Here is a 13283-nt window from a genome sequence, read left to right as displayed (position 1 = left end):
AAGTGAACAACGCCCTGCTGAACATTAAGCCATCCCAGTTTCTTTATTCTTCTTGTGCCATCCATTTTTCATTATACCTCTGCGTGGCTCAAAGATTGGTGTGGGAGAAATGGGTTCCAATTCATGGGGCACTGGCACCAGTGTTGGGGAAGGAGAGAGCTGTTCCATTGGGACGGGCTTCATTTGAACCATGCTGGGACAAGTGTCCTTGCGAATCGTATAACTAGGGTTGTAGGTAGGGCTTTAAACTAATTAGTGGGGTGGAGGGGGGTGGTGGGGGCAGGATTCAATTGAAGGAAAGTTTAAATAATCAAAAAGAAACGAGAGAGCAGAGGTGCAGGGTAGTGAAGAAGCGAATGATAATCAAGCAGAAGAGTGCAGAAATTAGAACCAGAATGAGTAATAATAGTAAAAAGTCAAAGCTTAAGGCCCTTTATCTGAATGCATGCAGCATTTTAAGAAGATAGATGAGTTGACGGCACAAGTAGAAATAAATGAATAGGACTTTGATAGCTATTACAGAGACGTGGTTGCAGGGTGACCAAGACTGGGAACTCAACATTTAAGGGTATTCAACGTTCCGGGAAAATAGGCAAAAAGGAAAAGGAGGTGGGGTGGCTTTGTTAATAAAGGAAGGTACCAGTGGGGTGGTGAGTCGTAATATAGGTGCAATAGATTGTGATGTGGAATCAGTTTGGGAGCAAGTAAGGAATAGCAAGGGGAAGAGGTCATGGGTGGAAGTCATCTATAGGCCCCCAAAGAATTGCCTCAGTGGAGGGCAAAGTATAAGTTGTGAAATAATGGAGGTATGTAAGAAGGACGCTACAGCTTTCATGGGTTATTTCAATCTGCACATTGACTGGACAACCAGACTGACAGGGGTAACATGGAAGATGAATTTGTAGAGTGCATCAGGGATTGTTTCTCAGAGCAATATGTTGCAGAGCCTACCTGGCAACAGACTATTTTAGATCTAATAATGTGTAATGAGGAGGGATTAATAACAGATCTCGTAGTTAAGGATCGTCTAGAGGGCAGCGATCATAACATGGTCGAATTTCAAATTCACTTTGAGGGCGAGCAACTTTGGTCTCAAACCAGTGTCCTCAACTTAAATAAGTGCAATTACAGAGGTGTGAAGAAAGAGTTGTCTAAAGTGGGCTGGGAAAATAGACTAAGGAGAAGGTCAGTATATGAGCAGTGGCAGACATTTAAGCAGATAATTCATAACGCTCAACTAAAATGTATCCCAGTCAAAAAGAACGACTCGATGGGAAGGGTGAACTACCCGTGGTTAACAAAGGTGGTTAAGGAGAGTATCCAATCAAAAATAAAGGGATACAAAGCGGTGAAAACTAGTGATAGGCCAGAGGATTGGGATTTTTTTTAGGAACCAGTAGCGGATGATTAAAAAGCTAACAAAGAGTGAAGAAAATTGATTATGAAAGTAAATTGGCAAGAAACATAAAAACAAACAGCAAGAAGTTCTACGGGTATATAAAAAGGAAGAGAGTGGCTAAAGTGAGCGTGGGACCCTTGGAGGGTGTGACTGGGGAATTGATAACGGGAAACAGGGAAATAGCAGATAATTTAAATCAATATTTTGCATCAGTCTTTATGGTGGAGGACAATATAAACATCCCAAAGATATCAGTTAAGCAAGGAGCTAATTGGAGAAAAGATCTTGTAACAGTCTCTATCGCGAGGGACAAAGTATTTGATAAACTAATGGGACTAAAGGCAGACAAGTCGCCAGGACCTGATGGCCTGCCTTCAAGGGTTTTAATGGAAGTGGCTGCAGAGATAGCGGAGGCATTGGTTGAAATATTCCAGAACTCACTAGATTCTGGGAGGGTCCCAGCGGATTAGAAAACCGCTAATGTGATGCCCCTGTTCAAGGAGGGAGGGAGACAAAAAGCAGGAAACTACAAACCAGTCAGCCTAACATCTGTTGTTGAGAAAATGCTAAGAGTCCATTATTAAGGAAGAAATAGCAGGACATTTAGAAAAGCTTAAAGCAATCAAACAGAGTCAACATGGTTTTGTGAAAGGGAAATCATGTTTAGCAAATTTGCTAGAGTTCTTTGAGGATACAACAAGCAGAGTTGATAAAGGGGAACTGGTAGATGTAGTGTATTTGGATTTCCAGAAGGCATTCGATAAGGTGTCACAAAGGGTTATTGCACAAGATAGGAGCTCATGGTATTGGGGGTGATGTATTAGTGTAATGAGGATTGGTTAACACACAGAAGACAAGAGTTGTGATTAAGTGGTCTTTTTCAGGTTGGAAGGGCGTAACTAGTTGAGTGACACAAGGATCAGTCCTAGGGCCTCAATTATTTACTATCCATATCAACGACTTGGAGGAGGTGGCAGAGTGTAATGTATCCAAATTTGCTGATGATACAAAAATGGGTGAAAAGGAATGTTGTGATGACGACATAGGAAGTCTGCGAGAGGGTATAGATAAGTTGAGTGAGTGGGCAAAAACCTGGCAGATGGAGCTTAATGTAGGAAAGTGTGAGGTAATGCACTTTGGTAAGGCAGGCTATTATTTAAATGGAGAGAGACTCCAAAGAAGTGCAGCACAGAGGGATTGGGTGTTCTTGTACATGAAACACAAAAGGTTAGCATGCAGGTGCAGCAAGTAATTAAGGCGGCAAATGGGATTTTGGGCCTGTTTGCTCGGGGGCTGGAGTTTAAAAATAGGGAAGTCTTGTTACAACTGTACAGGGTGTTGGTGAGGCCGCACCTTAAGTACTGTGTACAGTTTTGGTCCCCATATTTAAGAAAGGATATACTGGCATTGGAGGCAGTTCAAAAGAGATTCACTAGGCTGATTCCTGGGACGAAGGAGTTGACTTATCAAGAACGGCTAAACAGGTTAGGCCTTTATTCATTAGAGTTTAGAAGAATGAGGGGTGATCTTATTGAAACGTACAAGATTCTGAAGGAGCTTGACAGGGTAGATGTTGAGATGATGTTTCCATTAGTGGGGGAATCTCAAACTAGGGGACATAGTTACAAAATAAGGGGATACCCAGTTAGAACTGAGATGCGAAGAAATTTCTTCTCTCAGAAGGCTGTGAATGTCTGGAATTCTATACCCTAGAGGGTTGTGGAGGCTAGATAACTGAAAGTATTTAAAGAGGCGGTAGATAGATTTTTGAAATATCGGGGAGTTGAGGGCTATGAGGTGCTGGCACGAAAGAGGGCTTGAGGCCTGGGGCAGATCAGCCATGATCTTACTGAATGGCGGGGCAGGATTGAGGGTCCAAATGGCCTACTCCTGGCTCCTCTTTTTTATGTTCTTATTGAAAGCAGCAGGTACCTTTTGTTAGTGGGCCAGAATTAGAAGATTGCAGAGTACCCGGAGGACCGTAGGGCAGGAGGGGGCTCAGAGATAATCACTAACTCCATCCCCCTCCCTGATAAGTGTCTAAGGTTGAATAAAACTGTTCAAACCTTGGTGTCATACTTGACTGAGAGATGATCTTCCAACCACATATCCACCCCATCACGAAGAACGCTTATTTTTGCCACCTTAAGATTGCCCAACTCCGCCCCTGCCTTAGAGCATCTACAGGTGAGCCCCTCAATCGTACCTTTATTATCTCAAGGCTTGACTATTCCAACTCATTCTTGGCCAGCCTCCCACCTTCCACCTTCCATAAGCTTAAGTGCATTCAAAGCTCTGCTGCCCACATCTTAACTTGCACCTAGTCACCCGAGCTCACTGAACTACATTGGCTCTCTGTTAATCAATGCATCGATATTCATCCTTATTTTCAAATCCCTCCATGTCCTCTCCCCTCCCTATCTCTCTGACCCAGGGCTTTCCAAACTGGGGGTCATGAGATGAGATTCTGGGGTCACAAGCTCTGCAGTAGCAATATCTGCCGTGGAGCTCTGACTGAATCTTAACAACTGCAAAGGTCCCTTTAAAACCTTGCTTTCTTAAAAAATGGTGGGCGTGGCCTAAATGGCCAACGCTTGAGGCCTTATTCCTGATTCAAAAAGAAACAAATGAAAAGGTAAGTTTTTAAAATATGTTAAGATTAAAATCTCTGTTCCCCTCAAACACAGGTCTCCCCACCCACCCCTCCATGCTCTCAGCTCTCACTCAGGGGGTCAAGGCAATTTTGAAGCTTTGAAATAGGGTCCCAGTAGGAAAAAGTTTTGGAAGCATTGCTCTAACCTCTTACAGCCCTACAGCCCCCTAAGATATCTGTGTTCCTCAAATTCTGGCCTCTTGCACAAAATTGAATTTAACTGTTCCACCATTGACAGCCATGCCTTTAGCTGCTGAGGCCCTAGACTCTGAAATTCCCTCCTTCAACATCTCTGCCTTTCTATGCTAAGATGTAAGATGCTCCTTAAAACCCAGCTTTTGGCCAAGCTCTCGGTCACCTGTCCTATTGTCCCCTTAAAAGACTTGATGTCAAATTTTGCTTGATAACACTCCTGTGAAGCCTCTTGGGATGTTTTACGATGCAAGAGGTGCTATATGAATGTAAGTTGTTGTTGCTGGGATGGGGGTGCATTTCATGCCAGGAAGCAAACAGTAAAAGGGACACTTTAGTAGTCCCAGGACACACGAATAGTCATTTTTATGGTATTCTGTACTCTATCATATGTGAAGGTGAAATATATACACATTTTTAGAAATATAGATGTTAATCAAAACTGCAGCAGGATCACAACGCAGAAATCAAATTGAATTCCATACATAAGTTATCTGGCTAAACTACTGAAGACGTAACAAAAGCTGAAAGCAAAATAAATCCTAATTTGTATTGTACTGCTTAATATTTTAATAGACCAAAGTACTTACAGTCAGCCCAATCATCTTTTACATAACGTTTACACTGCCTTTAATTCAGGGAAACTCCCAAATTGCTTTATGAAGGGGCAGGGAGGGAAGAAAAGCATTGACAAAAAGATTTGAAAACATACGAGATTTGCAGCAGGGTAATAGTGGAACAGAAGGTAATACACAGCAAAGAGTCAAAGGAGTGAAGGGTGCAGTCTAGAATAGAAGAATGAAGAATGGATTGGAGAAGTGGTGGAGCTGCAGATGAATGAGTTTTGGAAGAGCAGTGACAAAAGTGTGGACATTGAACAGGAAGATGATGAATACATGGTTGTAAATTTCAGCAGTAGTGGGGTGAAATTGAAACAGAGTTGGGAAACATTGCAGAGGTGGAATCAGGCAGTTTTCAATTATATACGTCAATAAAACAATCATTGAAATTTCATTACTAAAATACACTTTTGTTTAACCAGGAATCATAGCTTCTGGAAGTGATAGTGCAAGGAGTGCCATCTGCAACATTTAAATTAATTTACATTTTTTGAATATTTCATTGGGAACTATCACAATAGAACTATAACCTACAGTACCAACTTATGCTGAGAGTAGTTGTCTCTTGATCAGTGATAGGATGCAGTTAGCTAAGTATTAACAGTAAAATAGTTTTAAAAGGCCGTCCTTCATCAGTCAGCTTAACATACAAAAGGTTAACAAAACCTGTCCTTCATCAATCAGCTTAACTTACAAAAGGTCAACTAGCTTCTCATGTTAAAAAGACAAAAATTATGGAAATCTGATGTTTGCCACATTCAGTCAATTTGAAGTCAAAATTAAAGGTGTATGGATTAACTGTATTAAAAACAATGGTTTAGATTGTGAATGGAAAAATGTTATACATCCCTAGGCATATATACTCATAAAGCATTAATTAAAACTGACTGTATACAGTGTTAAACTGTACCTGTAGCACAAAGAAAGCAGTTTTTCTTCTTTTTGCCTGCCTTGCAAACATTGACAATGCTGAGCAATCGTTCGTCATTTGGAGTGAAAATATCCCTCTGTAAAGCATGTTTGATTGCCGTCATTCTGAACACTAAGATGAACAAAAAAAATTTCATTTGGTTTGTCAGTGAAAGGTTATCAGGAAATAAACTTCCATTATCTTAAAAACTGCACAAGGGAATGGCTAGCTTAGTGGATTTGAATAATGAACATACACACCTTTGGAACTTGGCTTCAAATATAGCCTGGACTCAGAATAAGTCCCATTAGGCTTGTAAATCAATAGTTTCAGGTACAGTTCATCCAAGGTATAAGTAGACAGTACAAATGTAAGTTTACAATTCTGGAGTACAAACTAATTTGTTTGAGGCACACTGTTGAGGCAGAGTAGAGGGAACTTTAAACGTACATAACACATACATCGCCTGGTATGATGCTAATTCTAAGTGTTAAAAATGAAGAATTGCCATTTTCAAATACTCAGAACTCTCTTCACAATAAACATACAAATTCAACAGGACAGACACGTAAAGGGAGGGAACACGCATAAAAAATACACCTGAACATTTTAAGGCAATGCCATAGAACAGATTCCTCGCATGATGAGTTTCCAATTTCAGTGATGATACTGAATTGACGCAAAGTACAGTACTTATTCTGAGAGGTGATCAAGAAAACTCTAGGGGCTATTACACCAGTTAAAAATGCTCCACCAGTCAGCTCAAAGCACAGATACCTAGGAACAAACCTCAAGGGAATAATGCATGGAGATCAAAACAGACGAAGTGTAGGAAGGAAGGAACACAGATTTAGCATGTTGTATTTCCATTGTGATGACAGTTCCTGACTTGTTCTATTTGCATTCATGGAAGTAAAGCAGTATAAGCAGCAACATCAACATCTTGCTGAATGAGTAGACTTAGTAAAGAATGGCAAAAAAATTGAAACCAATCGACAATCAGCAAAGTAACATTTTTTGCACCCTGGATGTAAGAACAAGACAAACCAATAATGCTTTGTAGGAACACAGGTCAGGAGTAGACTATTCAGCCCCTCAAGCCTGTTCCACCTTTCAATTATATCATGGTTGATCTGCACCACAATTCCATTTACCCACCTTTGCTCCATATCCCTTAATACCCTTACCTAACAAAAATCCATCTAACTCAGTTTCCAATTTTCCTATGACCTAGTTTCAACAGTTTATTGAAAGTGAGTTCCAGGTTTCCATTACCCACATCACCACTGAATGGCCTAACGCTAATCTTAAAGTTATGTCCTCTTGTTCTGGGTTGCCCCACCAGAGGAAATAGTTTCGATCTACCCTTTCAAATCCTTTAATAATCTCAAACAACTCAATTAGATCATCTCTTAATCTTCTACACTCAAGGAAATAAAAGCCCATTTCCCATATTTTAATCCTTCTAATCACATTTCATTCTAGTGAATTCAAGCCACACCAAACCTAGTACACTATAATCTCTCCAGCCCGGAAATCCAAAATCTGAAAACACCATTTGTCCAGAACCTTTTTTTGAGTAGGCCCAAACAACTCTCAGATTCGCCATTTGCTGCACAGAATAAATCCCACAATAGTGAATGCGATGGCCTTTATAATTATTCTAATGGTCTTGCTTCTACTGAAGATAAGAGTAACAGCCTTTGGGAAGACTGCAGGAGAGAAGAGATAGATTACACAGAAAGAAAAGTCAGCTAATCAGGTTGGAGTTAAAATTAAAAATCGTAGTCCTTCATACTGCCAATTTCCAATGTTTCTGGGAAAGGAATTTTTCTTTATATATCGAATGCTTAGTAAATAATTATTACCCTACTTTCCCCAGCCTGGCCTGTCGGTAGTGATAATTCCAGGTCACCTTGAATCACCTAATCCCGTGAAGTCATCAGCATCATTTTAGTATAGTAGAGTACTTTGAAAACATGAAGATACAGTATTTGGATAAATAAAACAACTTTTATTAGCACTTTATAATATTTTGTCACCATTTTACGTCTCAGATACACATTTATATCAGATTCACACACTTGCAGCAAGACATTCATTTGTTAATCTATAATCCAGAAAATTCCAAAATCCAGAAATGCCTTGGTCCCAAGCATTCTGGACTGTACAGGTTACAACAGCAGTTCCAAACTGTGGGTCACGACCCCCAATGGTGGTCACAAGCTCCCCTTCCTCTGAGGAAGCAATGGTGACTGTGGAGAAGAGACTCTCACCTGAACCCAATGGATCAATGCTGTCAAACTGCAAAGGGAAGACAGTGAGTACAAAGCGCTCTTTAACCTCAAGAAGCACTTTTAAACTTGAGTGTTGTCTTTGTGTGCTGTCTTGGCGCAGGCAGAGACTGACAAGTGTAACTCAGTCAATGACTGAGTGTGGGGAAAAACAGGATGTCATGCAGCTGATCTGGGCAAGTGAGTGGCAGCTTCAAGTTCAACCGTATTTCTACTCCTGTTGTACAGGCTCCTTACCCTCGGCTGGGACCTCTGCTTTACAGGCATCAGACAAAAAGGGGTGGGGCAGCAGCAGGGCTGGGTGGTGATGGTAAAGGTGTTGATTATTGCGTATGTGGGGCGGGTGAGGAGAGGTACTGAGATATGTGTGTGTGCGCATGTGTGTGGTGCGGTGGAGCAACGGGGCTTCACTAAGTCTTCTGTTACCAGAGAATATGGAGAGCTTGGATGTAACTTTCATGAGTACATAGAATAACCGTTTTACAAAGTATTTTAAACACATAGATTTTCATGTTTACATGATGTATTTATTATATGTTGATCTATAATACATAAACTTTAATGATTATATATTGAATGTTACTATGCTGCTTTATTGCTGTTCTGTTTTTGCTTGTGTCTAGGGTCACATTAATTTTCAAGTGTTAAATGGGATCATGCTAGAAAATTACTTGGGAAGCACTGGGTTACAGTGTATATCCTTCCTGAGATGCAGTGCCAACAAGTGAATGCATACACCACAGGCAGTCTAACCAGAGCTTAATATAAATCGCATAATTTACACCACTTTGTATTCCATTAGATTAGATGAGACAGAATCAGCAACATAAATACAACATCTTTTTGCTCAATATCAGCAGCAAACCCTTTCGTTCATCAGTAGACCCAAAGCTAGGTTTGCACAACGTTACAAAGTGCTGGTTCATTCACTTGTAATGAGGCATTCTAATGTTAATCTATAATCTAGAAAATTCCAAAATCCAGAAATGCCTTGGTCCCAAGCATTCTGGACTGGAGGGGTTACAGCAGCAGTTCCAAACTGTGGATCACGATCCCTAATGAGGATAACAAGCTCTCCCTTCTGAGGCAGCAATGGTGACTGTCATTTGCCTTCCTAATTGCTTGCTGTGCCTGTATGCTAATGTTGTGTTCCTTTGAGTACACCCAAGTCCCTCTGAACATCAACATTTACAAGTTTCACACCTTTCAAAAATATTCTGCTTTTCTATCATCACTATCAAAGTGAATAACCTCACACTTCCCCACATTATATTCCATCTGTTATCTCTTGCCTACTCACTTAATCTGTCTTTATTTCTTTGCAGCCTCTTTGTGTCCTCCTCAGTTTACATTCCCACTTAGCTTTGCATTGTCAGCAAATTTGGATACATTACTCTTAGTCTCTTCGATTAAATCATTAACATAGATTGTAAATATGAGGTCCTAGCACTGATTCTTGTGGCATTCCACTAATTACAGGCTGCCAACTTGAAAATGCCCCATTTATCCCTACTCTGCTTCCCGTCTTTAACCAATCCATGCTAATATATTACCCCAACCCCATCAGCCCTTATAAATGTACAAGATCTACTAGTTCCCTTTGATCTACTCTACTAGTTACATCCTTAAAAAAACCCTACGAAATTTGTCAAATATGATTCTCCTTTCGTGAAACCATATTGACTCTGCCTGCTTATACTATGATTTTTGTCAGTGCATTGTTAAGACTTCCACTATTTTTCCATCAATTGTTGTCAGGATAACTGCTCTGTAATTCCGTTTTCTCTCCTCCACATTCTTGAATTGTGGTGTTACATTTGTTAACTTCCAGTCCACTGGGACCATTTCAGAATCTAGTGAATTTTGGAGAATCATAACCAGGGCATTGACTATTTCTGCAGCAACCTCTTTTAGAACCCTAGGATGTAGGCCATCAGGTCCTGGATATTTGTCAGCTTTTAGTCCCTTAAGTTGCTTGAATACTTTTTCTAATGTTAATTAGTTAATAAGTTCCTAACTCTAATTAGCCCTTTGGGTTTCTCTCTCTCTCTCTCTCTCGATCGAGGTAAATGACTTTGTTTAAGTTTAAGATTTTTGTTTTGGATTGAGTATGTCGCTCACAAACATAACATGGAACTCAGTTCTATTATGATCACTATTTAGAACATAAGAAATAGGAGTAGACTATTCGGCCCCTCAAGCCTGCCCCACAATTCAATAAGATCATGGCTGATCTGCCCCAGGCCACAACTCCTCTTTCGTGCCAGCTCCTCATAGCCCTCAACTCCCCGAGATTTCAAAAATCTATCTACCTTCTCTTTAAATACTTTCAATGATCCAGCATCCACAACTCACTGGGGTAGAGAGTTCCAGACATTCACTACCCTCAGAGAAGAAATCCCTTCGCATCTCAGTTTTAAATAGTGTCCCCTTATTCTGTAACTATGTCCCTAGTCCCACTAGTGGAAACATCTTCTCAAATCTACCCTGTCAAGCCCCCTCAGAATCTTATACGTTTCAATAAGATCACCCCTCAATCCGTGAAGACTGATGCAAAATATTGGCTTAAATTATCTGCCATTTCCCTGTTCCACATCATCAATTCTCCAGTCTCATCCTCCAAGGGTCCCACGCTCACTTTAGCTACTCTCTTTTTATATAGCTGTGGAAGCTCTTGCTGTTTGTTTTTATATTTCTTGCCAATTTACTTTCATAATCAATTTTCTCCCTCTTTATTAGCTTTTTAGTCATCTGCTGTTGGTTCCTAAAAAATTCCCAATCCTCCGGCCTATCACTAGTTTTCGCCACTTTGTATGCCTTAGTTTTTGATTGAATACTTTCCTTGACCGCCTTTGTTAACCGCGGGTGGTTCATCCTTCTCATCGAGTCCTTCTTTTTGACCGGGACATATATTTGCTGAGCATTATGAAATATCTGCTTAAATGTCCGTCACTGCTCATCCACTAACCTTCCCTTTAGTCTATTTTCCCAGGCCACTTTAGACAACTCCTTCTTCATACCTCTGTAATTGCCCACATTTAAGTTGAGGACACTGGTTTGAGATCCAAGTTGCTCGCCCTCAAGCTGAATTTGAAATTCTACCATGTTGTGATCGCTACCCCCTAGAGGACCCTTAGCTATGAGATCTCTTATTAATCCAACCTCATTACACATTACTAGATCTAAAATAGCCTGTTCCTGGGTAGGCTCTGCAACATATTGCTCCAAGAAACAATCCCTGATGCACTCTACAAATTAGTCTTCCATGTTACCCCTGTCAATCTGATTTGTCCAGTCAATATGCAGATTAAAATCACCCATGACAATTGTAGTGCCCTTCTTAGACACCTCCATTATTTCCCAATTTATACTTTGCCCTACAGTGAGGCAACTCTTCGGAGCCCTATAGACAACTCCCACCCATGACTTCTTCCCCTTGCTATTCCTTATTTCCACCCAAACTGATTCCACATCACGATCTATGGCACCTGTACCACTGCTCACCACCACACTGATACCTTCCTTTATTAACAAAGCTACCCCACCTCCTTTTTGCCTATTTTTCCGGAATGTCGAATACCTTTGAATATTGAGCTCTCGGTCTTGGTCACCCTGCAACCACGTCTCTGTAATAGCTATCAAGTCAGATCCATTTATTTCTATTTGTGCCATCAACTCATCTATTTTGTTACAAATGCTGTGTGCATTCAGATAAAGAGCCTTAAGCTTTGACTTTTTACCATTATTATTCTTTCTTGTTCTAATTTCTGCTGCACTCTTCTGCTTATATTTTCTGCCCCTTCCTGTCACACTTGGATTATTGTTCGTCTCTTCACTTCCCTGCACCTCTGCTCTCGCTTATTTTTGATTTTCTAAACTTCCTTTCAATCAAGCCCTCTCCCAACTAATTAGTTTAAAGTCCTATCTACAACCCTAGTTACACAATTCGCCAGGACACTGCTCCCAGCATGGTTCAAATGAAGCTCGTCCTAACGGAACAGCTCTCTCCTTCCCCAGTACTGGTGCCAGTGCCCCCCATGAATCGGAACCCATTTCCTCCACACCAATATTTGAGCCATGCATTTACCTCTCTAATTTTATTTACCCTACGCCAATTTGCATGTGACTCAGGTAGTAATCCGGAGACTATTACCTTTGTGGTTCTGCTTTTTAATTTAGCCCCGAGCTGCTTGTAGTCCCTCAGCAGAGCCTCTTTCCTAGTGCTACCCTATGTTGTTGGTACTTATGTGGACCACAGCAACTGGAACCTTCCCCTCCCACTACAAGTTCCTCCAGCCCAGAAGAGATGTCCTTAACTTTGGCACCAGGTAGACAAGACAGCCTTTGGGACTCTCTGTCTTTGCTGCAGAGAACAGTATCCAATCCTATAACTATGCTATCCCCTATTACTACTACATTTCTCTTTTCTCCCCTCCACTTGAATGGCGCTCTGTACCATGGTGCTGTGGTCAGTTTGCTCGTCCTCCCTGCAGTCTACCAAGAGGGTCTTTTAGAATGAGATTACCAACTAACCCTATCTCATTGCACAATAGTTGATCTAGCTTTATCCCTAGTCAGTTCCATAATGTATTGTTTTAGGAAGCTGTCGCAAAAACATTCTACAAATTCATCTTCCAGACTACCTTTGCCTATTTGCTTTGTCCAGTCTATGTAAAGATTAGAGTCCTCCATAGTTATTAGATTGTCTTTCATATAAGCTCCAATTATTTCTTGCTTAATGCTCTATCCAATGGTATAACTGCTGTTAAGGGGCATATACACCACTCCTCCCAGTATTTTTTGACCCTTCTTATTCCTAATCTCTACCCATACTGATTTTACTTTCTGATCCTCTGAGTCAAGATCTTTTCTTACTACTGACCTTATGTCATCCTTTAACATAAGGCAAATCCTCCTTTTCTATTTTGCCTGTCATTCCGAACATTTATTTATTTATGGAATATTTATTTCCCAGCCTTGATCACCTTGCAACCATGCCTCTGTAATGGTGACAGACTGACTTATTCTGCTTCTGCCACTAGTTCATCTACCTTGTTACAAATGCTTTGTGCAGTTAGTTAAAGAGTGCTTAATTTTATTATCACAATTTTTTGCATGGACCTTACTTGCTGATGCAGCATGACCATTAAACTCTCTATCACTTCCTGTCCACTTGCTTGTCTTTATCTAAATTGTTACACCATTCTATTCCCTA

At 40.6% G+C, this 13283-nt stretch overlaps 1 protein-coding gene across 7 annotated transcripts in view; it reads right to left on the bottom strand.

Annotated features, from left to right (window-relative positions):
• exoc1 (exocyst complex component 1) overlaps positions 1–13283 on the bottom strand; it is a 105003-nt gene that overhangs the window by 77316 nt on the left and 14404 nt on the right. For all 7 annotated transcript variants that reach the window (XM_078548018.1, XM_078548035.1, XM_078548045.1 and 4 more), the window contains exon 2: positions 5775–5906. In XM_078548018.1, coding sequence (XP_078404144.1) covers positions 5775–5898 — 124 coding nt within the window. In that variant the 5' untranslated portion in view covers positions 5899–5906. The remainder of the gene's footprint in view (positions 1–5774; positions 5907–13283) is intronic.

This window comes from Cetorhinus maximus, chromosome 1, assembly GCF_964194155.1.
Source record: "Cetorhinus maximus chromosome 1, sCetMax3.hap1.1, whole genome shotgun sequence".
Lineage (NCBI taxonomy): Eukaryota > Metazoa > Chordata > Chondrichthyes > Lamniformes > Cetorhinidae > Cetorhinus > Cetorhinus maximus.
Note: the sequence above shows the minus strand (reverse complement) of the source record. Positions and strands in the feature narration are given on the sequence as shown.